The sequence below is a fragment of the Eublepharis macularius genome, chromosome 5 (genome assembly GCF_028583425.1).
Source record: "Eublepharis macularius isolate TG4126 chromosome 5, MPM_Emac_v1.0, whole genome shotgun sequence".
NCBI lineage: Eukaryota > Metazoa > Chordata > Lepidosauria > Squamata > Eublepharidae > Eublepharis > Eublepharis macularius.
The window spans coordinates 165,300,185-165,322,930 of NC_072794.1; the positions used below are offsets into that span (position 1 = coordinate 165,300,185).

At 48.6% G+C, this 22,746-nt stretch overlaps 1 protein-coding gene and 3 non-coding genes across 4 annotated transcripts in view; 2 read left to right on the forward strand and 2 right to left on the reverse strand.

The window, feature by feature from the left end:
- Positions 1-1,749: 1,749 nt before the first annotated feature.
- On the forward strand, positions 1,750-1,865 carry LOC129331521 (U5 spliceosomal RNA). The gene has a single exon (XR_008597176.1). It is a non-coding gene; the product is annotated as a U5 spliceosomal RNA (small nuclear RNA).
- Positions 1,866-4,774: 2,909 nt separating this feature from the next.
- On the forward strand, positions 4,775-4,890 carry LOC129331518 (U5 spliceosomal RNA). Its single transcript, XR_008597173.1, has one exon. It is a non-coding gene; the product is annotated as a U5 spliceosomal RNA (small nuclear RNA).
- Positions 4,891-6,318: 1,428 nt separating this feature from the next.
- Positions 6,319-6,433, reverse strand: LOC129331526 (U5 spliceosomal RNA). Its single transcript, XR_008597181.1, has one exon. It is a non-coding gene; the product is annotated as a U5 spliceosomal RNA (small nuclear RNA).
- A 3,068-nt stretch (positions 6,434-9,501) lies between these two features.
- Positions 9,502-22,746, reverse strand: part of SRMS (src-related kinase lacking C-terminal regulatory tyrosine and N-terminal myristylation sites) — a 52,675-nt gene continuing 39,430 nt past the window's right edge. Inside the window, exons 5-8 of the mRNA XM_054980784.1 lie at positions 22,043-22,198; positions 14,062-14,243; positions 11,608-11,764; positions 9,502-10,039 (exon numbers count right to left, since the gene is read on the reverse strand). Coding sequence (XP_054836759.1) covers positions 9,846-10,039; positions 11,608-11,764; positions 14,062-14,243; positions 22,043-22,198 — 689 coding nt within the window. The 3' untranslated portion in view covers positions 9,502-9,845. The remainder of the gene's footprint in view (positions 10,040-11,607; positions 11,765-14,061; positions 14,244-22,042; positions 22,199-22,746) is intronic.

Consider the following 22,746-nt stretch of genomic DNA (forward strand, 5'->3'; position numbering starts at 1 on the left):
AATCCACCTTGAATTCCACAGAGCAGGCGTGTTAGTGCGCCCCTAGAGGGGGAAGAGGGGAGTTGCTCCATCAGACAATGGGGCTGGAACAAGTCACTGCTCGGTACAGGAACCGGAGCCGTCTCTCTCGCGTGCTCCCTGCCGGCAGCTGCCTGATCTGGGTGGCTGCCGGGCGGAGGACATGGAGCCGCCCCCCGCCCCCGCTCGCTCCCCAGCCCGCCCAGTGTGGACCCAAACGGGACTGTGCCAGGCGGGCTGGCAGGCCCAGCAGCGCTGGGCTGCCTCTTCCCCTCCGCTCCCCCCGCAGCACAATCTGCGCCTCCAGCCCGGCGTGACCCCGAACGGGGCTGCAGTGCCACCTGGCTGCCTGCTCCCCTCCTCCACCCCACCCCCACCTCTGCAAGTGGAGGCCCGGTCTCCCATCCCTTTGCCAGCTGGTAGACCTGGCCTCCGAACACTTAGAGAACAGGTCTTCTGCCTTTCCGTGGCGGGTTCAGTAGACCAGTCCTACCTGCCATGGATTTGCTGGGCTGGTACCCCTGGCCTCTGTACTCCCAGAGGCCAGATCTACTTCCCAGTCCTTTGCTGGCCAGGTAGACCGGGCCTCTGTTCCCTCGGGGTGGTGGTGGTGGGGAAACAGGCTGTTGCTGGGCTTAGGAGCCCAACGGGGTGCCTGGTACCACCACCACCCCCAGCAGTACTCCCTGCCTGCAGGGGTCTGTTCTGATCCCAACAGGGCCTGAACTGGCTACTGCCAGCAGCAGGAGCCCGTCAGGTCGCCTGCTGCCACTTCTTCTTGGTGGCACCCCTCACCTACAGCAGCCTGATCCAGTGCCAACAGGGCTGGACAGGCTGCTGTCGGGTGCAGGAGTCCATCAGGGCTCCTGCTGCCACCTCCTGGAGACACTCCCCATCTGCAGTGGCTCCAGCAGTGGTACGTTCTGACCCCAATGGGGCCAGAATGGGCCACTACTGGAAGCAGGAGCCTCCCCCCCGGCACACCACACCTGCAGTGGCCCAATCCAGCACCAACAGGGCCAGAACGAGCTGCTGCCGGGCACAGGAGCCCATCAGGGCACCGTTTGCCTCCTCCCCCCTCCCCAGGTGCTTCCTGCCTGCAGCAGCCCAGTCCAGTGCCAGTGGGGTTAGAACTTGCTGCTTCTATGCAGTGCTGGGGAGGAGGCAATGCCTGGTCCGCCTGCCCTGCCCTTTCTAGAGCCTGTTGTATTTCCCCCCCACAACAGGCTTTGTTACTAATTTAGGATATTGACCCTATTTCTGTCACCTTTTACTTTTGCTTTTGGTCTCTCTTTCGCAATTTTAAGAGTTTCCTCAGTCATCCATTCTTTTGGCTACAGGAATAGTCTTTACACATTCTTCTTCCATCGCTGATTTCAGCCAAGAGTTGGCGGGATGAGTGCAATTCAGATCATAGCCTGCAGAGGGCGCAGGATTCCCCCCCCCCTCTGTCCAGCCTGTCTGCTAGGTGGAGGCAGGTTGAGGGCGGAGCCTTGGACCTCATTTCCATTTCTGGCACCCATCAGGCCTTGTGTGGGTGACCGTGGTCACCCCACATTGCCCATGCAGTTCACACGAGCTCAGTGTCGGTGTGTCCCCGCAATGGAACTGCATCTGCAGGCGCGTTTTGTTTTGCGGCGGCAGCGGAATAGTGGAGCCAAGTGGGGGAGACACCATGACCTAAGCGTCAGTCGGGGCTGCTGCGCTCCGCCCGGTTGCAGTCCCAAAAATATTCTCTAGTTTCTCTTCAAATCGTATAAATCTTTCGCCTTTTACTAAAGATTTCCGTGGAGAGGAACATGTATGAGTTTCTGATTAATTTTTTGTGGCTCTGTTCCTGCAGAGCTTCCTTTTTTGGTTAATAACAGATTTTGGAAATTTTGTTGAGTTGCTCTTCCTTTTCTTTTCATTCTGTTTATTATGAAAATTTACAATTGTTTTCTCATTCTTTCCTCTGCTTTTTCCGCTCCATGCTTTCTTACCCTAAGTTTCAGTACCCCCCGCCCACCCACAAACTGCCGCTGGTCAGCGCCCAGACCTCGGAGCTCTTGGGTCCAAGGCCGGGCACCGGTACGGGTCGCCTGGAAGGGCGCTGCCCACGGGGTGTGGTTAGAGGGGAGGGCAACGCTATGTCTGGCGCGCAGCTGCCCCCGATCCTTCTTTTCTTCGCTTGGGAGCAGCTGGCCAACGCCGTAGCCAGGCTTCGGGGCGGAACGGCTTCAGCCCTCCTCCGGGGGAGCATCCCGTGTGGACGCCGAGATCCGCTTTGGCAGCGGAGTGCTGCTGCAATCCCCTCCTCCGTGTCTGCAGATCGGAACTAGGGAAGGAACTGCTGCCTCGCCTGCCAGGGGTCGGCAGCCCTTCTTATGCGCGCCATCGTTCACTCCCGGGGGCGGGGGAGCGGGCAGCCGTGCCAGTCTATCGTGGCGCGACTGAACGGGAGCCGAGGGCAGCAGCCACCCCTTTTTACGAGGCAGAGCTCTCATCCTCAAAGGCAGAGGGCAGAAGAGCTCCGGACTGGCCATTCCCTACCCTGCAGAGGAGACTTTGCACAAATGCGCACTGGGAGAAAATGGCCAGCGCGCTGGGAAGGAAGGGAGGAATGCAGAAATACTTCCTTGCTCTTGTGACTGAGCAGCAGCTGTGATCTCTCCGCCTGGCAAAAAGGCAGGAGGGGTGCAGCTCTTTCTACCTTCGAGCGGGGAAATACGATCCCGGTGCAGGGCTTAGGCAATGAATGCAAATCCAGTGGTTCGTTCCGCAACGCGCGGTGGGCAGGGGGAGCTGGTGGTGGAGGCAGGTGCAAGCTGCGGGGAAGGGCGGCGAATCGGGACCGCAGGAAACGAATGACAGGTGGAAGAAAAGCCCAGGCGGGGCTTCGAGTCCCGCGGCAAGCAGCTCATTAAATCCAGCTCATTAAAACAGTTCATTAAATCCAGAGGAGCCAGCGCACAGCCCAGATCTGTCCCACTCCAAAGCTTTCTGCAAAGAATCTTGGAAACTGTAGTTGGAAGAAGTCTCTGAGCATAGAGTTCCCACCTTCCCTGCCTCCCCTTGCAAAATTACAGTTCTCAGTGGAGACGGCATGAGAAACAGGGTACAGTTGTCCTATAAGTCACGTGCCCAAGGAAAAAAGCTGAGGATTTCTGGAAGCAAACTGCAGGCTTCGGTTCAGAATTGCAGTCTTTCAATTGGTGGCACTGAAAAAGTGCCATTGATTAAAAGTTTCTTTCTCCAGAAAAGGGACTTATTGGATGATATCTGGTATTAATTACCCCTTCTCTTGCTTCCGGGATAAAAGAGGTAGGTTTTCATGGGGAAGAAAGAGAAATTCAGGTGGGACTGCCAACTCTGGCTTGAGAAATTGGTGGAGGGTACATGTCAGGAGATTGCCAGACCTCACCTGGAGGTTGGCAACACTATATCCAGGACTTCAGTCCTCCTCCGGTGGAGCATCCCGTGTGGACGCCGAGATCTACTTCCATTTTTCCTGTATTTTGTCCTGATCAGATACTGTATTTCTGTTGTGATCTTTTAGCATCTGAAGCCATGGCTTCAATTTCCCTTTGATTTCTCAGATCTTTTGGAACAGCTTTTGTTGGTCTTCCTTTTTTGTTGTCGTCTCCTATTTCTTTGCATTGGTTATTATCAGGGCTCATTTGGAGGGGGAACGCACTGGAACAGCGTTCCTGTATAGCTGAAAAGTGGTCACGTAGGTTTTGGCCCCACCCACGTGATTCCTTTTCCTCCCCTCTGCCTCCCCTCGAAAGGAGGGTAAGCTGCTTGAATTCATTCTGCTGCTTTATTTTCATTCATGACTTGTGAGAGAGAATGTGAGTGAGTGAGTGAGTGAGTGAGTGAGTGAGTGAGTGAGTGAGTGAGTGAGTGAGTGCAAGCTGGGCTGCTGTGCCTGGATCTCCAAACGAGGCTAAGCTGCTTGAATTCATTCTGCTGCTTTATTTTCACTTGTGACTAGTGAGTGACTGAGTGCGTCTGTGTAAGTAGGGCTTCTGGGGCTGGCTCTCCAGAGGAGGGCAAGCTGCTTTGAGTTCATTCTGCTTTATTTTCAAGAAATACCTGGAGATTTTGGGGGAAAGGAGCCTGAGGGGTGGGTGTTGCCTTCTGACACACTTCTGGTGATGTCAGGGTGTGTGGCAAATGCTAATGAGATATGCTAATGAGTTATGCTAATGAGTTCCTGCAGTTCTTTTTCTACGAAATGACCCCTGGTTATTATAATAGATTTCGTTGTCTTTGCGTGCAAGTCGCTGAAGAGCTGCATTTAGGATTTTGACCCTATTTCTGTCACCTTTTGCTTTTGTTCTCTCTTTAGCAATTTTAAGAGTTTCCTCAGTCATCCATTCTTTTGGCTACAGGAATAGTCTTTACACATTCTTCCTCCATAGCTGGTTTCAGCAAGGGTGGGGCTGGACGGGTGCAATTCAGATGGTAGCCTGCAGAGGGCGCAGGATTCCCCCCTCTGTCCAGCCCCTCTGCTAGGTGGAGGCAGATTGAGGGCGGAGCCTTGGACCTCATTTCCATTTCTGGCACCCATCAGGCCTTGTGCAGTGACCTTGGTCACCCCACAGTGCCCATGCAGTTCACACGAGCTCAGTGTGGCCCCGCAATGGAACTGCAACTGCAGGGACACTTTGTTTTGCGGTGGCTGCCAAATAGTGGAGCCAAGTGGGGGAGACACCATGACCTCAGCGTCAGTCGGGGCTGCTGTGCTCCACCCAGTTGCCCTACAAAAAACATACTCTGGTTTCTCTTCAGATCGTATAAATCTTTTGCCTTTTACTAAAGATTTCCGTGGAGAGGAACATGTATGAGTTTCTGATTAATTTTTTGTGGCTCTGTTCCTGCAGAGCTTCCTTTTCTTGGTTAATAACAGATTTTAGAAATTTTGTTGAGTTACTCTTTCTTTTCTTTTCATTCTGTTTATTATGAAAATTTACAATTGTTTTCTCATTCTTTCCTCTGCTTTTTCAGCTCCATGCTTTCTTACCCTAAGTTTCAGTACCCCCCGCCCACCCACAAACTGCCACTGGTCAGCGCCCAGACCTCGGAGCTCTTGGGTCCAAGGCCGGGCACCGGTACGGGTCGCCTGGAAGGGCGCTGCCCACGGGGTATGGTTAGAGGGGAGGGCAACGCTGTGTCTGGCGTGCAGCTGCCCCCGATCCTTCTTTTCTTCGCTTGGGAGCAGCTGGCCAACGCCGTAGCCAGGCTTCGGGGCGGAACGGCTTCAGCCCTCCTCCGGTGGAGCATCCCGTGTGGACGCCGAGATCCGCTTTGGCAGCGGAGTGCTGCTGCAATCCCCTCCTCCGCGTCTGCAGATCGGAACTAGGGAAGGAGCTGCTGCCTCGCCTGCCAGGCGTCTGCAGCCCTTCTTATGCGCGCCATCAGTCATTCCCGGGGGCGGGGGAGCGGGCAGCCGTGCCAGTCTATCGTGGCGCGACTGAACGGGAGCCGAGGGAAGCAGCCACCCCTTTTTACGAGGCAGAGCTCTCATCCTCAAAGGCAGAGGGCAGAAGAGCTCCAGACTGCCCATTCCCTACCCTGCAGAGGAGACTTTGCACAAAAGCGCACTGGGAGAAAATTGCAAGTGCGCCGGGAAGCAAGGGAGAAATGCTTCTTTGTAAGTGTGACGGAGCAGCAGCAGAGGTCTCCCCGCCCGGCAAGAAAAGGCAGGAGGGGTGCAGCTCTTTTTACCTTCGAGCGGGGAAATACGATCCCGGTGCAGGGCTTAGGCAATGAATGCAAATCCAGTGGTTCGTTCCACAACGCGCGGTGGGCAGGGGGAGCTGGCGGTGGAGGCAGGTGCAAGCTGCGGGGAAGGGCGGCGAATCGGGACCGCAGGAAACGAATGACAGGTGGAAGAAAAGCCCAGGCGGGGCTTCGAGTCCCGCTGCAAGCCGCTCGGAGATTTCCCTCCCGGGCCGAGGGAGCGGGGCAAAGAGCGCGCTTGACGTACAACGGCCCTGCAGTGTGGGCCCGCGCGCGATAAGCAGGCGCTTGGGAGATCGGAGCCCCTCTTTTTGTCGTCGTTGTGTGCAACCCTCCGCCAATCAAAGGCGCTTGGGGTCGTGTGGCGGCAGTTCCTCCTTCCTGGACGGTTTGCCTCTGGAGAGGTTTCTACGGGGACTAGGTCAGGCCGGGTGAAAGTCGGTGGGCCGAAATGGCCAGTTGAGTTGGCTTGAGGGCGCGTTCAAGCAAAATGAGTGAAGAGGGAATGACATAGATTAGGCAGTAGGCATAATAGTTAAATACACAAATCCTGTTTTTATACTGAAAAGAATAAGCTCTACAGATGTAGAGCTTCCAAAATTAGTGAGAAACTCATCCCTGTTCCTCTCCACGGAAATCTTTAGTAAAAGGCGAAAGATTTATGCGATCTGGAGAGAAACCCGACTGTATACAGACGTGCTGGTAGGCGAGGCACAGCAGTAGCTGTTGGGCACACTGAGGTTACAGTTTCCTCTTTGTCGCCTGGAAAGGTTTTGCATGAGGCGCGACGGGAAAAGCTTTCAGACGACAACGAGAGTTCTCGCAGCCGGTGGAGGCGCATCTCCACGTTCAAAATCCCCGGGCAACGATGGGAATGCACCACCTGACTCCGGCGCAATGCATGACGGGAGCAGTGAAATGCAAACGAGCCCTTCGCTCGCTCAGCACCCGGCAGACGCTGCAGGATGAGCGCCTGGTCGGGATCTCGCGGAGCCCTCTGGAGGCTACATCTGGTATTGCACAGCGTGTACCGAATCACGGGTTCGTTCATGGGCGAGGCAGCGGTCCGCCTTCTCTGGTTGGAAGCAGTTTGCTGGGTACTCGAGGGTCGGAGGGTGGGAATAATTGCATTTCATGCAGCCTTAATCCTCACTCCTTTGTGATATGCTGCAGCCACAGGTCATGCTCAGTAAGCCGGTGGTTAAGTCGCATTCAAGAAGCCCAGCTTTCTAGGGGGAAACTGTGACACTCAAATGGGCACACATCCCAAATGGGAACTTCTTTCTTCTGTTCTGAATCAGTTCATAAATCCAGAGGTGCCAGAGCACAGCCCAGATGTGTCCCGCTCCAAAGCTTTCTGCAAAGAATCTTGGAAACTGTAGTTTGAGAAAGGCGCTGAACATAGATTTCCCACCTTCCGCACCTCCCCTTGCAAACTTACAGTTTTCAGTGGGGTCGGTATGAAAAACATGGTACGTTTGTCCTATAAGTCATGTTCCCAAGGAAAAAGCTGAGGATTTCTGGAAGCAAACTGCATACTTTGGGTCAGAATTGCAGTCTTTCAGTTGGTGGCACTGAAAAAGTGCCTTTGATTAAAAAGTTTCTTTCTCCAGAAAAGGGACTTATTGGATGCTTTCTGGTATTAATTACCCCATCCCCTGGTTCTGGGATAAAAGAGGTAGCTTTTCCTGGGGAAGAAAAAGAAATTCAGGTAGGGCTGCCAACTCTGGATTGAGAAATTGGTGGAGGGTATAAGGGCATAGATTCCACCTATAACATGTTGATTGAAATGTCTTTGGAATTGACTGTGAATGACTCATACTGTGTAATCCACCTTGAATCTCAGTGAGAAAGGCAGACTATAATGTCAATCACTCAAGATCTGTAGTCTAGAGATGAGTAATGCCAGGAGATCGCCAGACCTCACCTGGAGGTTGGCAACACTATATCCAGGACTTTCTTGTAACTATGATGGAGCTGCTTGTGTAACCCCTCTAAAAACTGTGAAAGCAAAGGGTTAAATCTAACTAGCTTTCCTTCTTAATCTCATCCAGTTCCAGTCCATACTATCAACTGATAAATAAATCATTATGTAGGCCCCAGAAACCTAATTAAAGGATTCTATGTTTGAGCTGTTAGCAGAGTCTATCGTTTGGCATAGGAAGCGTGATTATAGGTGGTTATGAGCTCATTCAGCTGGCTGGCATGTGTGTGTAGGAGAAAAAATAATACAAGCATACACTTGCATATATTTAGAAAAGAAATGAGAGTTCCTTATTGTAGGAATTCCATACTCTGATAGGAAAGGAGGAGAGACAGATCCTAATTTCCTATCTATTCTAAGGATGGACATGGATGGCAGGACAAGGCCTGCATCCATACTGCCAAGATGGAGGGAGGAGAGGAGAGAAATGTTGCTTGGAATAATGCCAGGAAGAGAAGTGAGAGGGAAGAAGGAAGAGGAAATCTACATATCAAAGGACAGCAATCTACATATCAAAGGACAGTCAGAGCAGTAAACAGAGTGCCCTGACCTCTCTATCTTTCTAACTCTTTGGTTTGTCCCGCTCTGAAACCTGAGGAAAGGGACAGCGTTGAATTATCCTCTTCTAACACCAACCCTATTCACCATTTTTTTTTTCATTCAGGTCCCAGACATCTCAGCAAAGTCTTTTTTGGCTGCTCAAAAAGGGCACAACCTTCCTTTTTCACCAGCAGAAAAGCTGGCCATATCTAACCTAAGGACAGAGCTTCATGCTCTTCCTAATTGCTTCTAATGTAATCACTTGTCTCCTTCAGTGCAGGCTGAAGAGTTGGAGCTTTAGCCAAGCATGGCTTATGAGAAATCTGCAATGCTGCCGAGCATTATTATCCCCACATTAGCTGCACATGTATTTGCATGGGGCTATTAGAGGTTTGGGGCTAACAGAAGTTTAGGGCAATCCCGAAACGTTAATCCACTGTGAACTTTTCAGATTGGAGGTGGGGCTGATGCTGTATATGGGAAAGAAAGCTTTGCAATAACTCTGCACCGTAATACAGAGGTTTTATGCCCATAATGAAGGAAGGGGCTTCGTGCTCTTTCTAACTAATTTTGTGCAAGGAGTTTTAAACACTGAACTACAAAATTACAGTACTCAGTGGAGATGATATGAGTGTTAAACTGGTGGTACAGCTTGCGGAGACGCATTCCCTTTGGCATCAAAAGGTTCAAACTGTTCAATGAACTTCAGATCATCTTAAAAGGGGAATAAACAACTTAATGGAGGACAGAGCCATTAATGACTATAAAGTGTGATGGCGAAATGGAAATTCCAAGTTCCGCAGCAGTATACCTTTGAATGCTATTTGCTGGGGGAACAACTGCAGTGCAGACTTGGGCTTCCCTGTCCTGTGTGGTCTATTTTATTGGCCATTGTGGGGAAAAGGGGAGGCTGGCCTCAATGAGTTCCAGCTAAGGTTGCCAGCTCCAGGTTGGGAAATTCCTGGAGAATTTTGAGGTGGAGCCTGGAGACCATGGGATTTGGGAAAGGGAGGGGCCTCGGCAGGATATAATAGCATACCCTCCATCCTCCAAAGCAGATATTTTCTCCAGGGGAACTGATCTCTGTTGGCTGGAGAGAAGTTCTAATTCCGTGAGACCTCCAGCCACCACCTGGAGGCTGGCAACCCTAGTTCCAGCCGGGTTCTTCTTCTGTTCATAATTAATTATCTATCCCTGGACAATAATAGCGTCACCTCCGAGTTGAACTCCATTGCACACATTTATTGAATAATGCAAATCAACCTCAGTACGTAGCGAATAAATTAGTCCATAGCTTCCACGAGAACATTCCGTCTTCTGCTTCCTTTCACAATGACAGCTTAACTATAAGTATCAACAGCAAATTATCTTCTGGTGGACACATCCAGGAAAGCCGAGCGGGGCTTATCTTTGTACTTCCCAAGAAGAAGGCCTTCATATATTCCAACTTCAAATGTGTAAATATATTTTTGGCCCAAGGCGGGCTTAGGCTGTGTATCTTTAGCAGTTCCTATTAATCCGGTTGAGGATTCAGGACTGACTGTCCATAATCAATGCCGCAGGTGACATTCTCTCTTCAAGAGAATGGGTGAGGGGCCCATTTATAAATAGAGAAGAGCTGCTCCCTCAAGATAAGAAAAGTTGGTCTGTCTTCCGGGTTGGCCTTCCAGCAGTCTAGCATGATGCTGTATATTTCGGGATAGCAGTTATTAGGCCGAGGGAGACGGTAGCCCCGAGTTATCTGCTGGATAGTTTCTTGATTGGTCATCCCTGCAGGAGGAACAATAATTAAACTACATATTCACCATTTAGTCACTATGACTACTAATTTTAAATCTGTCGAATCCCCCTTTAAAACACTATAAAATATTGGCCATTGCTACATTCTGTGGCAGTGAGTTCCACAAGCTGTAAAGAAACATTTTCTCTTCTTTATCCTGAATGTACTAGCCATCAACCTGAATGTACTAGCCATCAAATTCTAGTATTATTGGAGAAGGAGAACAGATGTTTTCTTAGCTACTTTCTCCAATTCATGTACAATTTTATATTTATATCATTCCCCTCTTCATCATCTCCCCCCCTCCCCCAAACTGGAAAATCCCCATATTTTTTATTCTTTCTTTTTAGGAAAGGTACTCCAACTTCCTGGATCATTTTCCTGCATTTTTTCCAGCTCTTGATAGATATCCTTTCTGAGAATAAGCAACTAGAACTGCACACAATGCTCAAATGAAAGTGCACAACAGATCTACACAAGAGCATTATGATGCTAGCCATTTTCATTTCAGTCTCTTTCCTTATAATCCCTACAGCACAGAGTTTGCCTTTTGCGCCGATGCTGCATACTGAGTCACCATTTTCATCAAGCTGTCTTCTACAACCCCAAGATCTCTTTCCCAGTCAATCCCAGTTCAGCTGCCATCAGTGTATATAAACTTAGGAGTCCCCCCCATCACGTGATCACTTTACACTTATATTAAACCTCATTTGCCACGTTGCTCCCATTCACTCTGCATGCAGAGGTCCTTTTTTTGTACCAAAATAGCGTTTTTGTTCCTCTCAGTTCTCCCAAGTAAAACCCACTCATGGCTCATTCTCTTCTTGGGCTCCAATTCTGGTTCTATCTGGGGGGGAATGGTCTAAAAGGGTGGTTGCCACCTTACAGGAGGGGCCTGGAGATTGCCCAAAACTACAGCTGATCTTCAGACAACAGAGATCAGATTTCCTGGAGAAAATGGCTGCTTTGGAGGGTGGACTCTATGACATCATACCATGCCCTCCCCTCCCCAAACCTCACCCTCCCCAGGTCTGACCTCCAAATCTCTAGGAATTTCCCAACTTGGAGTTGGCAACCTAAGGATGACATTTTCAGGGGAGAATCAATCAGTCATGGAAGGCATAAAGTAGTCACTCATCCTACCCAAATGGACTTTTCCTGAAAATGTCTGCCTTCCCCCCCCCCCCCCCGCCGATTCCCTATTATCAGTAAGTCAAATATAGGATTGGGAGCCTCAAGTTTGTCTTGTGGCGGGTAATTCCACCTGCAGTGATCATTACAACAGCCCTCCAAGTCTCCAATATCACCTGCGTATGGAGAATAGTCGCTTGCTAAAGGACAGACATTGAGCAAATTCATTGCTAAGGGGTACACTATGTAAACCGCCTTGAGTCTCAGTGAGAAAGGCGGAATATAGATAACAGAAATAAATAAACAAATTTAAACTAGGTTTTCATTTCAGTTCACACTCACAGCAGCTCCACTCCATTGCTTCAAGAAGATCAAGTGGTGGAAACCCACACTGGCAGAGAAAGGGCACGTTCGGATAACAACTTACCTTCGTAGGGGTTTTGCCCATATGTAAAAACTTCATAGAGAAGAATCCCATAGGACCAAACATCTGATTTGAGGGAGTAGGTCTGGTAAACGGCCGCTTCTGGGGCCGTCCATTTCACAGGGATCATGGCATTGCCGCTGGTGGAATAAATGTCATCCTGCAAGGAAGCCAAGAACGAGCCGTTAGCAAAAGGGTCAAAAATAGTCACAGAGTTTGCTTTGGGCTGACAAGTTCATGAAAGGGAAACTTGTTCAGAAGGTAACTGCGGACGTTCTTTGGGCCTTCAAAACCCATTGCATACACCATCTCAGTAATCCTACAACCGCCAGGGCTTTTTTTCAGCAGGAACGTGGTGGAACGGAGTTCCGGAACCTCTTGAAAATGGTCACATGGCTGGTGGCCCCGCCCCCTGATCTCCAGACAGAGGGACGCAGTGCAGAGGGCAATCTAAACTCCCCTCTGTCTGGAGATCAGGGGGTGGGGCCACCAGCCATGTGACCATTTTCTCCGAGGGCAACCCACTGAGTTCCACCACCTCTTTTCCCAGAAAAAAAGCCCTGACAACTGCCTTGCAAGGTAGGCCAACATTATGATTTCCCATTTGGGGGATGGAGAGGGGAGCTGAGGTTCACTGACAGTTACTTGTCATCATCATCTGTTGCGTTCATGGCAGAATTAAGACTTCATTTCAAATTCCCCAATAGATTGTGCCCGGATTAGAAAAACCCTTTTAAAAGAAATGGACTCTGCTTTGCAGTGAGGCTATATAATTTTAGCACATTATCATTTGCATCAGGGCAAATATTCCCTTTTCCACGATCACTGTAGGGACTTTAGGGACAAGAGGGATTCACAAATAGGGGAAGGTCTCATGTTGTCTCCCCCCTCCCAGTTTGGGGGGGGGTCATATGGGCGATCCAGTCAAGTTCATTTAAAAGTCATATCTAAATAATTATAGTGATTCTTGCCCTGAAAGAGCTACACTGCCCTGGAATTAAGTATCATTTGGATTATCATCACTTCTGTGTGTCTGTTCAGCCCACATGCGTTCTTGCCCTTCCAGGTTTTTTTGTACATTCTCATAACATAATATACTGCTCACAATAAACAGGTCTAACTGCTCAGTTGCAGTGTACAAATATGCCAGTCAGGCCAGAGAAACTTTTGAGTAATTTTTGGGGGGCATCTCCTTTTTTCGCTTCCTGGATTCTCTGTTGTCAGTATGTGGATTTGATTTTGTGGGAGTTGTGTGCCAGCTTGCTCAACTCCCAGGGGGAAAAGTAGCTGCTACCTATCTGGGCCAGAGCAAAGGGCAGTGCAGAGATAGATTGGATGTTTTTTCTGTTTTTGCTTAAGTCTGGGAGTGTGCCAGATTTGGTCAAAAAGCAGCAGCAAGAGTGCTATCCACAGCAAAATGGAAAACAGAGATACGTCTCGATGTATCAGAGTGGATAGATAAAATTTTTGAATATGCATCAATGGCCAAGTTAACTATTTATGTACATAATAGACAAATAGCTGAATTTTGGGGGAAATGGAAGAATTTCTTTGACTGCTTAGGCAAAATTAACATTAATTAAGGTAACAGGATAAAGGTAAGAAGATAAAACACAGGGAAATGACTAACCCAAAAAGTTGACATAGTTTGTATAAGTGTAAGTAACCAAAGAAAGGGAAGGAGAGCCATTACACAATTAAGTTCAGTTATACAAACGATTCTCAATTTAATCTCAAACGTGGTGTCTGTATAAGTTTACTTTTATGCACTTTCTATTGTTATATCTTTTCTTTTTAAATAAAATTTCTACACTTCAAAAAAAAATTGGTCAAAAACTACTGAGAAGGAATAACTGGAGGGTCACAGTATAGTCCGATGTTTTAAGGAACCTGTGTCTTTCTTTCCCAAGTAGCACAAATTTGCAAGTGGCATAATAAAGATTTTTGAGGGAAAGCAAGCTAGAGGCTCTTCAGTATGTAGATGCAGAAAGCTTTATCGGAACAATTCTGTGATTGAGTCATCACTCCTTATCACAACACACAGGCTCTTGGCTTATCTGTAAAGCAGAAGGATATGGCCACCCATAGTGATGGTCAATATTTTTGCTTGCTTGGGATGCTCCCCAAGTATGCAGGAAGAATATTACTTTAATTTTCTTTGAAAGGCCACCACCCACAATGAATTGAGCTGAGTCTGCTGAGGCAGGGAATGTTGAGGGCAGGGAATGTTGAGAGCAGGGAATGTTGAGGGCAGCTGAGCATCTGTTAAAGGGTAGAGGAAATAGAGGGTTGTGGGCAAAGGGATCTGCTCAAATACCTAACAGCATATAATTTGGGGGGAGGGGGGTTGAGTCGAGGGATGAATTTCCTAATTGTTTATCCTATCCCCTCCCTGCTTCATTCCTCACAAGACCCCAAATTGCAAAGCCAACATTTCCAAAGTTTCCTTGAACAAACCTTGAGGAGTCTAGCAAGGCCGAAATCGGCGATTTTGCAAGCGAGATCATCTCCCACCAGAATGTTTCTGGCTGCCAAATCTCTGTGAACTACGTGCTGCTCTTCCAGGTACGTCATCCCATCAGCTACCTGGCAAGAGATGCTGAGCAGGTGATGCTTAGTGAGTTCCTTCCCTGCTATACCTGCAAAACCCAGAAACGGTGAAAGAATCTCCATTAATTTCCATTGAAAGAAAGTGCAAACTTTCTGATGCAACATTGCTGTGCATTTTTTTTCATGTTATAGACAGAAATGGGTACAAAACTCTTTGATATTCTGAAAACCTGGCTGTCAGCAAAGACAGAGTTTGATGAACTTCAGGGGAACTTGCAAACCTTACAACCTCAAAATGATTCCAGATTTGTAATGTAAGTGGAATCCATTTTTCTTTTCCTTATGAAATATCCTCCATGGGGAACGTTCACATTCTTGGAGTTCTGTCAATTCCAAAAACCTGCATGAAGACTTTCAGTGCAATCCTAAACAGAGTTACTCCAGTCTAAGGCCATTGATTTCAATGAGCTTAGACAGGAGTAATTCTGTTTAGGATTGCACTGTTGAGCTCTGGTTTTACAGCTGTGCATTTTTCAAGGAAAAGCCCTGTCTGGTGAATTTAGAGGAGCAGAGCGCTTCTGGTGGGCTAGAAGTGGGAGGTTTGGCCTAAAGTCCCATGGTATCCAAGGGGGATGGTGGAGCTGGATGTATGACAGGGCTCACGACAGGTGAGCCCCAGCACCTGTTTTCAGTGTCTGGTCTTATCCCCAAAGTATGCAGTAAGAATAGATGAGAAAACAGGTGCAGGGATTATTTCAACAAACAATGGCACTAAAGATGTTCAGGGAGGGTGGAACACAGATGTAATTCCAGGCATCTGTAAATAACTCAAAACTTTTTTTTTTTAAAAAAAAGCACTTTTTGAGGTTAGCCTCAGTGTTTGTTTCCCAGAAGGCCTTTACTGCTTTCCTCTCCTTTCCCCCTTCATGGTGAAGAACTACAAAGAGCTGAATGTCAAGGGACCCTTGAACTCTGTGATGGAAATTCTAGATGCTGAGTTTGGCTGTAAAAGCAGCCTTGGGAGCCTCTAGTACAGACGGAACCAGTTTGGAGTAGTGGTTAAAGAGCGGCAGGACTCTAATCTGGAGAGCCAGGTTCGATTCCCTACTCACTGCTTGAAGCCAACTGGGTGACTGTTAAGTAGTGGGTTCAGATTCTGAAGTGATTTCAACAAGCTCTTTATTCAGCAGGAACATCTCTGAAGCACAGGCAGCAAGCTGCAGATATTTATACACAACTTCAACCCCCAAACCAGTGCTCATTTCGAGGGGGAACGCACAGCAACGCAGTTCCAGCAGTTCCCCAAAGGGGTCACATGTCAGGTAGCCCTGCCCACCTGACTCTCAGCCATTTTGGGCCTGTTTTGGCCTGGATTGGGGCCGAAAGAGCCTGGATTGGGCCTTGGACAGGTGGTGGACCACTCTCCTGCTCATCAGCGGCCCAATCCTGATCATTTTGGGCCCCTTTTCAGCCATTTTCAGCCCCTTTTTGCCATTTTGGGCTCAATTTTGGCCCTGAATGGCCAGGATTGGGTCCAAAACAGCCAGAATAGGTGATGTCAGGGGGTGTGGCACATGCAAATCAGTTATGCTAATGACACACTTCCGGTGATGGCAAGAGGCGTGGCATATGCTAATGAGTTATGCTAATGAGCTCTTCCAGCACTTTTTCTACGAAATGACCCCTGCCCCAAACCATGCCCCAGCTTTGTTAACACCCAGTAAGAATCACGTAACTACCCTTGTTTGCATCAACTATATACATTGTATCTTATTTACAGCATAGCGATTGGTCTTTATTGTGCTGTTATGATTGGCTCCTGCTGGCACTAACAACCAATGACAATGCAGACTTCAGGAGCCTTATTTGTGATAGAAGCTTGACCAATACGTAACAGTGACCTTGAGTCAGTCACAGCTCTCCCAGAGCTCTCTCAGCCCCACCCACCTCATAGGGTGATTGTTGTGAGGATAATAATAACACACTTTGTTAACCGCTCTGTGTGGCTGTTAAGCTGTCCTGAAGGGCAGTAAATAGATTGAATGTTATTCTTATTTATTGTTATTGTGTTGGGGAAAGTTTTAAAATCTTCCTCTTGTGTTGTTACCCCAGTCGAAAACTACGCCCTTGAATTGCCATCAGCCCTTGTAGGGGGAACTTAAATAAGCCAGAGAAGGCTATTTTTGAATGGGGAAATGGCTGAGACTAACTTCCCTCAGTGACACGTTTTCGATCCTTATTGCTCACCCTCTCTGCATCTGCTTTTCAAGACCAAATTAAACCCAAGAATCGCATGTTGTTCTTTGGCCTAAAGGGTTCCTTTACACCAGAGGTTAGAGTGGAAGGTTCCAGATGAGGCAGACCTGGCTGTCCCAGACAGGACTGCCGAGAGCCACAACGATCCCCCCCTGACAAAGATTTCTTGAGGGGGTGGTGGTTATGTAAGCTTAATTCCAACCTCCTTTTCTTGGGGTAACAGGGTCACATTCAGAAGAATATGCACACAATGCTTAATTAGAACAGGTATGTTTGTAAGATACTGTCAAGTTGCAACCAACTTACGGCAACCCCTTTTCAAGACAAGAGACTTGCCATTGCCTGTATCTTGAAACAACTCTGGACTTCCTTGGTTGTCTTCCATTCAAGTACTAACCAGGGCCAATCCTATTTAGCTTCTGAGATTGGCTTAGCCCGGGCCATCCACAACAACAGGTATACTGCTAACCAGGGCCGGTGCCAGAGGTTCTGGCACCCGAGGCGGCACGTGCGCACGCTCTGCGTGCGCACGCACACCACGGACTGCGTGATGACATCATCGCAGATGATCACGAGCACCATCACGAGCACAGAAGCTTCAAGCTGCTGCTGGGGCGGCGCGCAGAGGCTGCTCCGTTCGCTGCCCCAGCAACAGCTCACGGCTTCTGAGCCCGGCTGGGCAGAGGAGCGCGCAGCGGAGCTGGCATGGCTGGCTGCAGCAGCAGCTGCAGCCAGCCAGCCAGCCAGCCAGCCAGCCAGCCAGCCAGCCAGCCAGCCAGCCAGCCAGCCCCGTGCCGCCGCCGCCACATGCCCCAGCCGAGCGCAGAAGCTGCGAGCCACTGCTGGGGCGGCACGCGGAGGCTGCTCCGTGCGCCACCCCAGCAACAGCTCACGGCTTCTGCGACCAGCTGGGGTGGAGGAGCACGCAGCGGAGCTGGTGTGGCTGGCTGCAGCTGCTGCAGCCAGCCAGCCAGCCAGCTCCGTGCTGCCACCGCCACACACCCTAGCTGGGCGCACAAGCCGCGAGCCGCTGCTGGGGCGGCGCCCGGAGGCTGCGCCCGGCTGGGGTGTGTGGTGGCAGCGGCGGCGGCAGCAGCACGGAGCTGGCTGGCTGGCTGCAGCAGTAGCTGCATCCCAGTCATGCCAGCTTCGCTGTGTGCTCCTCTGCCCAGCCGGGCTCAGAAGCCGGGCTCAGAACAGACAAGATGCAGATCCTATGTCTCAGTTTGTCTATAAAATGCAATTTTCAGATTTGTACAGCCTCAATTTGTCCTGGGGCTGTGCATGGAAGGGAGAGGAGGTTTAACCCTTCAAATGCCATTTTATGTCACTATTCAAAACTGCCTTGTTAATTTTTTAAAGGGGGAGAAATGTGTGTTGTAAAAGGACACATCGTTTCTCTTCTGGAATGTTACAACAAAGCAGGCAGCGGAGTTCTGAATGGTGAAACTGAGCGGGAGTTGAAGGTTTAATGTCCTTTCCTTTTCCTGCAGGGCTCCACAACAACCGGAGGCTGCAGGAGCCTGCAATTTGAACTTTACGATCAGAACCAGATTGCAATCTGTCTCTTACCTGTTTGAGCTCTCCTTTCAAGCATCCCTGGTGCCAGAGTCTTTCCTTTGATAAATTTAATTTGGGCCAGTGTTAGATTGCAATATTATTGGGGTATGTCTCACTGAAATACCTGGAGTCACTTCTGAGATCAAAGAGATAGGCCTGGGCTGTCCAGGTTTCCAGTTGTGTTCCACACATGATTATAACAACTTTGTGGTGCAATAGACCCGCAGGACACTTAAGGATGCTCACACAAAACTTTCCTATTGCCTGGAAACATGTTGCAAAAACTTCCTTTGGGTTCATCGTTGTCCTCTTAGATCCTCCAGGATTGCTGCAAGAATGAGCAAGCAGTACTGGGAGGGAGGGAATCGAGGCAGGCCTAAGGGTGTCCCTTGCAAAATGTTCAAAATTCTGCTCCAAGGGAACCCACGTTTTGTGCCTGGAAACCAAAGACTGTGATACTTTATGCAACTTAAGCCAATTGTTCTGGTTCCGATAGTGATAAGGAAGAGCACGGAAATATGCAGTGCAAGAAGTTCCATTCCTTAGAAATCGTGATCTGCTCTCTAATAATGTTAAACATTCAGAATGTGCTATTGAGCGTTCAGAGCAATTCAGCAACATTACAGTCTTGCAGTCCAACAACCCTGCAATGTAGGTCAGTCTTATTATCCCCGTATGACAGATGAGGAAGCTGAAAGAAAGTGGTTGCTGTGTTCATGATGAAGGCAACATCCAAACTAGGAACAACAATCAAATGACATGTTATGTGGGTGATCCGTGATTGAATCTCCTGATATTTTAAAAAACAGCCATGGGGGGGTGGGGGGGAAGGACTTTGATTGAGGCCATGGTTCTGAGCGAAAAATGTGTCCCTGTAGGCTTTCCCCAGCATAAGTAAAAACCAGCTTTAGCACGGCTTTGCCAGTGAGCAAACAGCTGGGGAAGAAAGGGCTAAAATTCCCCTCCCTCCCTCCTTCCCTCTGCTGTTCTCCTTGATGCAGGAATCCAGATGGCTGCATTTGCCCAAAAAAATTCCAGCATTTAAAATAAACATGGAGCTGAGCCTCAGCCGTTATGCTGCACGTGTTGAAATTTCACCAGGACTTGCAGATAGTTTGCAAGCATGCATCCCTACCAATGTGGACTAGACACCTGCCCTTTCATATTCAGTAAAAGCAGATGTCCTCAGAATGCCGAATTTGGTGTCTAATAACCAGGGCTTTTTTTTCTGGGAAAAGAGGTGGTGGAACTCAGGACCGCACAATGGCGTCACTTTGGGTCAGCTGGAACAAGGAGAGGGGGAGTTTTTTAAAGTTTAAATCGCCCTCGGTGAAAATGGTCACATGGCCGGTGGCCCCACACCCTGATCTCTAGACAGAGGGGAGTTTAGATTGCCCTCCGCGCCGCTCGGTGGTGCAGAGGGCAATCTCAACTCCCCTATGTCTGGAGATCAGGGGGCGGGGCCACCAGCCATGTGACCATTTTCAAGAGGTGCCAGAACTCCGTTCCACCGCATTCCTGCTGAAAAAAAGCCCTGCTAATAACACTCCTCTATGTTTGTATGAGTCTCTCTAAACAAGACATCTTACATGAGGACGCTCAAGTGAAAAAGCTTACACTTGTTCTCCCATTTTGGATACATGTGCATTGCTAGGGAGACAGAGTACACTTGAACATAAGACCACACAGAAAGTTAAGTCACTTGAACATCCTTGTGTAAGATGTCTTGTGTAGAGGGACTCCATGACAGAGTCTGGAATATGACAACATTCAAGGTTTAACAAAGTAGGGGCCAGTTTAACTGGGAAAAGAGGTGCCAGGCAGGCTCTTCTCTACATACTCTGAGTGGATCCTCTTCTCTCTGTCTCATCCATCTCAGCAGATGGTTAGTCTGCTGGAAATCTGAGAGTGTTGGCCTTCTGTGTATGTGTTCTCAGGAGGGGCTGTAGCTCAGTGGTAGAGCAGCTGCTTGGCTTGGCATGCAGAAGGTCTCATGTTCAATCCCCAGCAGATCCAGGTAAAAGGATTAGGTAGGAGGAAATGTGAAAGACCTCCACCTGAGACCCAAGACAGCTGCTGCCAATCTGATCAGACAATAATGACCTTGATGGACCAATTGTCTCATTCATAGAATCATAGAGTTGGAAGGGATCTTGAGGGTCATCTAGTCCAACCCCCTGCACAATGCAGGAAATTCACAACTACCTCCACCCCACACAATCCCATAGACCTTTGCTCCATGCCCACAAGATGGCAAAACACCGTCAGGATCCTTAGCTGAACTGGCCCGGGGAATAGGTATAAGGCAGTTTCGTGTGTTTGTGTTAGGAAGATACCAGGCTATGCCTCATAAAAACAATAAATCCCAGCCATATCACTTCCCACCTATATAACAAGGAAGCTTATTAGGAGTCAAAGTTCAGGGCTTAGGCGTGATGAAGCTCGGCTGCTCTCTTGCCCAGGTGGCTTCAGACCTGTTTTCTTTGGGTGTTGTCCTTTCTCAGGTAACTAATTCAAAAGGACGTCGAAATGCTCACCCAAGAACTCCTCTCATGAAACGACGCCCTTCTTGAAAGCCGTTTGACTGGCTCACTGTGCCAAATATTTCCCAGGTGGGTGTTAAAAATAAACATAGTACAGGGATATTTCTTTTGTTGCGACTGCTTGTCTGTCTTCTTTGGTGCTGACATGACAGCTGGCCTTTATTTAGCTCTTCATTGACAAATTAGCAAGTCCTCTTTGCCCACAGGCAGGAGATATGGGGCATTTCATGCTTGGAATAAGCCTCTGTTTTCTCTAGAGTGGCGATGAGTCGTACGTGCTACACCACCGATTTGGGAAGCAGGAAATGCAAAGTGGAAATCTTTTAAAGATGAAACCACAGCCACACACACAACATACTCACAAGGGTCAGCCAAGCAGGCTTCTTGACTGTTTGGACATTCCAGGTCAAGCAAAATCAGGAAATTCTCCCACATAGATTTTAATGACAGTTATGATCAAGTCTAAAGATGTCTGTGCCGGTTACTCATTGAATACACTAGAGGGCAGTACAACGAAGCGCTCCGACCTGCTCTTCTCTCATCCCCACAGTAAGGCTTTAGAGAGAGCAGTTCCAAAATTCTTCTTGAAATTAGAGACAAAAGCAGGGCCCTCGTCTCTAGGGAGGGGCCAGATTGGTGACAGACATGCATTTTAGCTGATTACCAACGCCGTCCAAAATTTGGTCAGAGGTAGCCCCACTGTCTAAACCTTTACTCCTGTTTCCACCCATAATATGAACATTTCAGGGACTAGTTTAGAGGCGTAACCAGGAAGATCTGAACAACACTATGTCTCCCTCCTTCTTGCAGACTCTTCCCAAGAGATAACTAACAAAGTTGCCAAATTTTGCCTTTGGGCGTGTGGGATACGCAAGCGGCTGACTGAGCCCCAATAACTTATTTCTTTGTCGGAGGAAGATACGATCTCTCCCCTACAACCTGTGCCCACAGTTCTATACTCATCACACTACATGTGCCCACCCTATTCTTATTTTTATTGTCTTTTATTCTATTCTTTTACTCTCTGGAGCTGATTCTGTATCGAAACAAATTGATTGATTGAGTGGTTTAGAGGAGTAAAATAAGTTTTGCAAGAGGTGAGTTGCTGGATTTAAATAATGCAGTGAAAGACTTCAGGTCCTTTGCAGATTAAAAAAAAATATCTGCAAGAGCTGAGCTGGAGTCTTTAAAAGACATCGATCACTGCAAGTTAGGATAAGCTTTGCAAGAGACCAGCTGCGTTCCAGTTAGAATTTCGCAAAGAGAGTCAAATAAGAAGCCTTTAAGCTGCTTTTTGAAATGTACAAGGGTGAATATTTTGGGGTCTAACATATACTTAAGGATTTTGGTTCAGACATTTTTTATAAAACATCTATTTGATTGGCTGTCAGCACAAGGATGAGTGATTTCAGTGGGACTTAGTTGTCCAACGTGAAAGAGCATGCAATCTAGTTTGGATTGTCAGAATGTGGCATACAGGAGAGGAACTATAAAACACCTGGGAATGCTATAGCTGAAGGGATACTCACTGTTGAGGTAGCTGTGCAAATTGCCCTTCCTCATCAGCTCCGTGACGATGTAGACAGGTTCTCCGACCGAACAGATCGCAAGGAGTTTGATGAGCCGCGTGTGTTTCAAGCTTTTCAAGTTCTGGATCTCTTTGGCAAAGTCATCTCTCATGTTTACTGTTGAAGAAATACACGAGATTGCAGGAATGGAGAGTTTTTAGGGGACACTCTGTTTCCAGCTAATATTTACTTATTTATTTTGATATTATGGGACCCGGTTTGGTGTAGTTGTCGGAGTCCTGGGCTAGGACCTGGGAGACCCACGTGTGGGATCCCCACTAGGGTTACCAACTCTAGCTTGGAAATTCCTGGAGATCCCCGAGAGGGAGAGATTTGGGAGGGTAGGGACTGCAGCCACGTATAATGCAAAGGAGTCCACCCTCCGAAGCAGTCATTTTCTCCAGGGTAATGGATCTCTGTTGTCTAGAGATGAATTATAATCCCAGGAAATCTACCTAGAAGTAGGAAACCATAATCCACAGTCTGCCATGGAAGCTCACAGGGTGACTTTGCTAGGGGTTGGCAGTAGGGTCCCCAGGTGCCCACCCATGGTGGGCAAACTCCCGGGGATTTGCCACCTTGCCCGCCAACCCACCAGTGGTCAATGGGGGGTGGCAAGCTCCCAACAAGCATGGCGACATCATTTCTGGAAGTGATGTCACAGC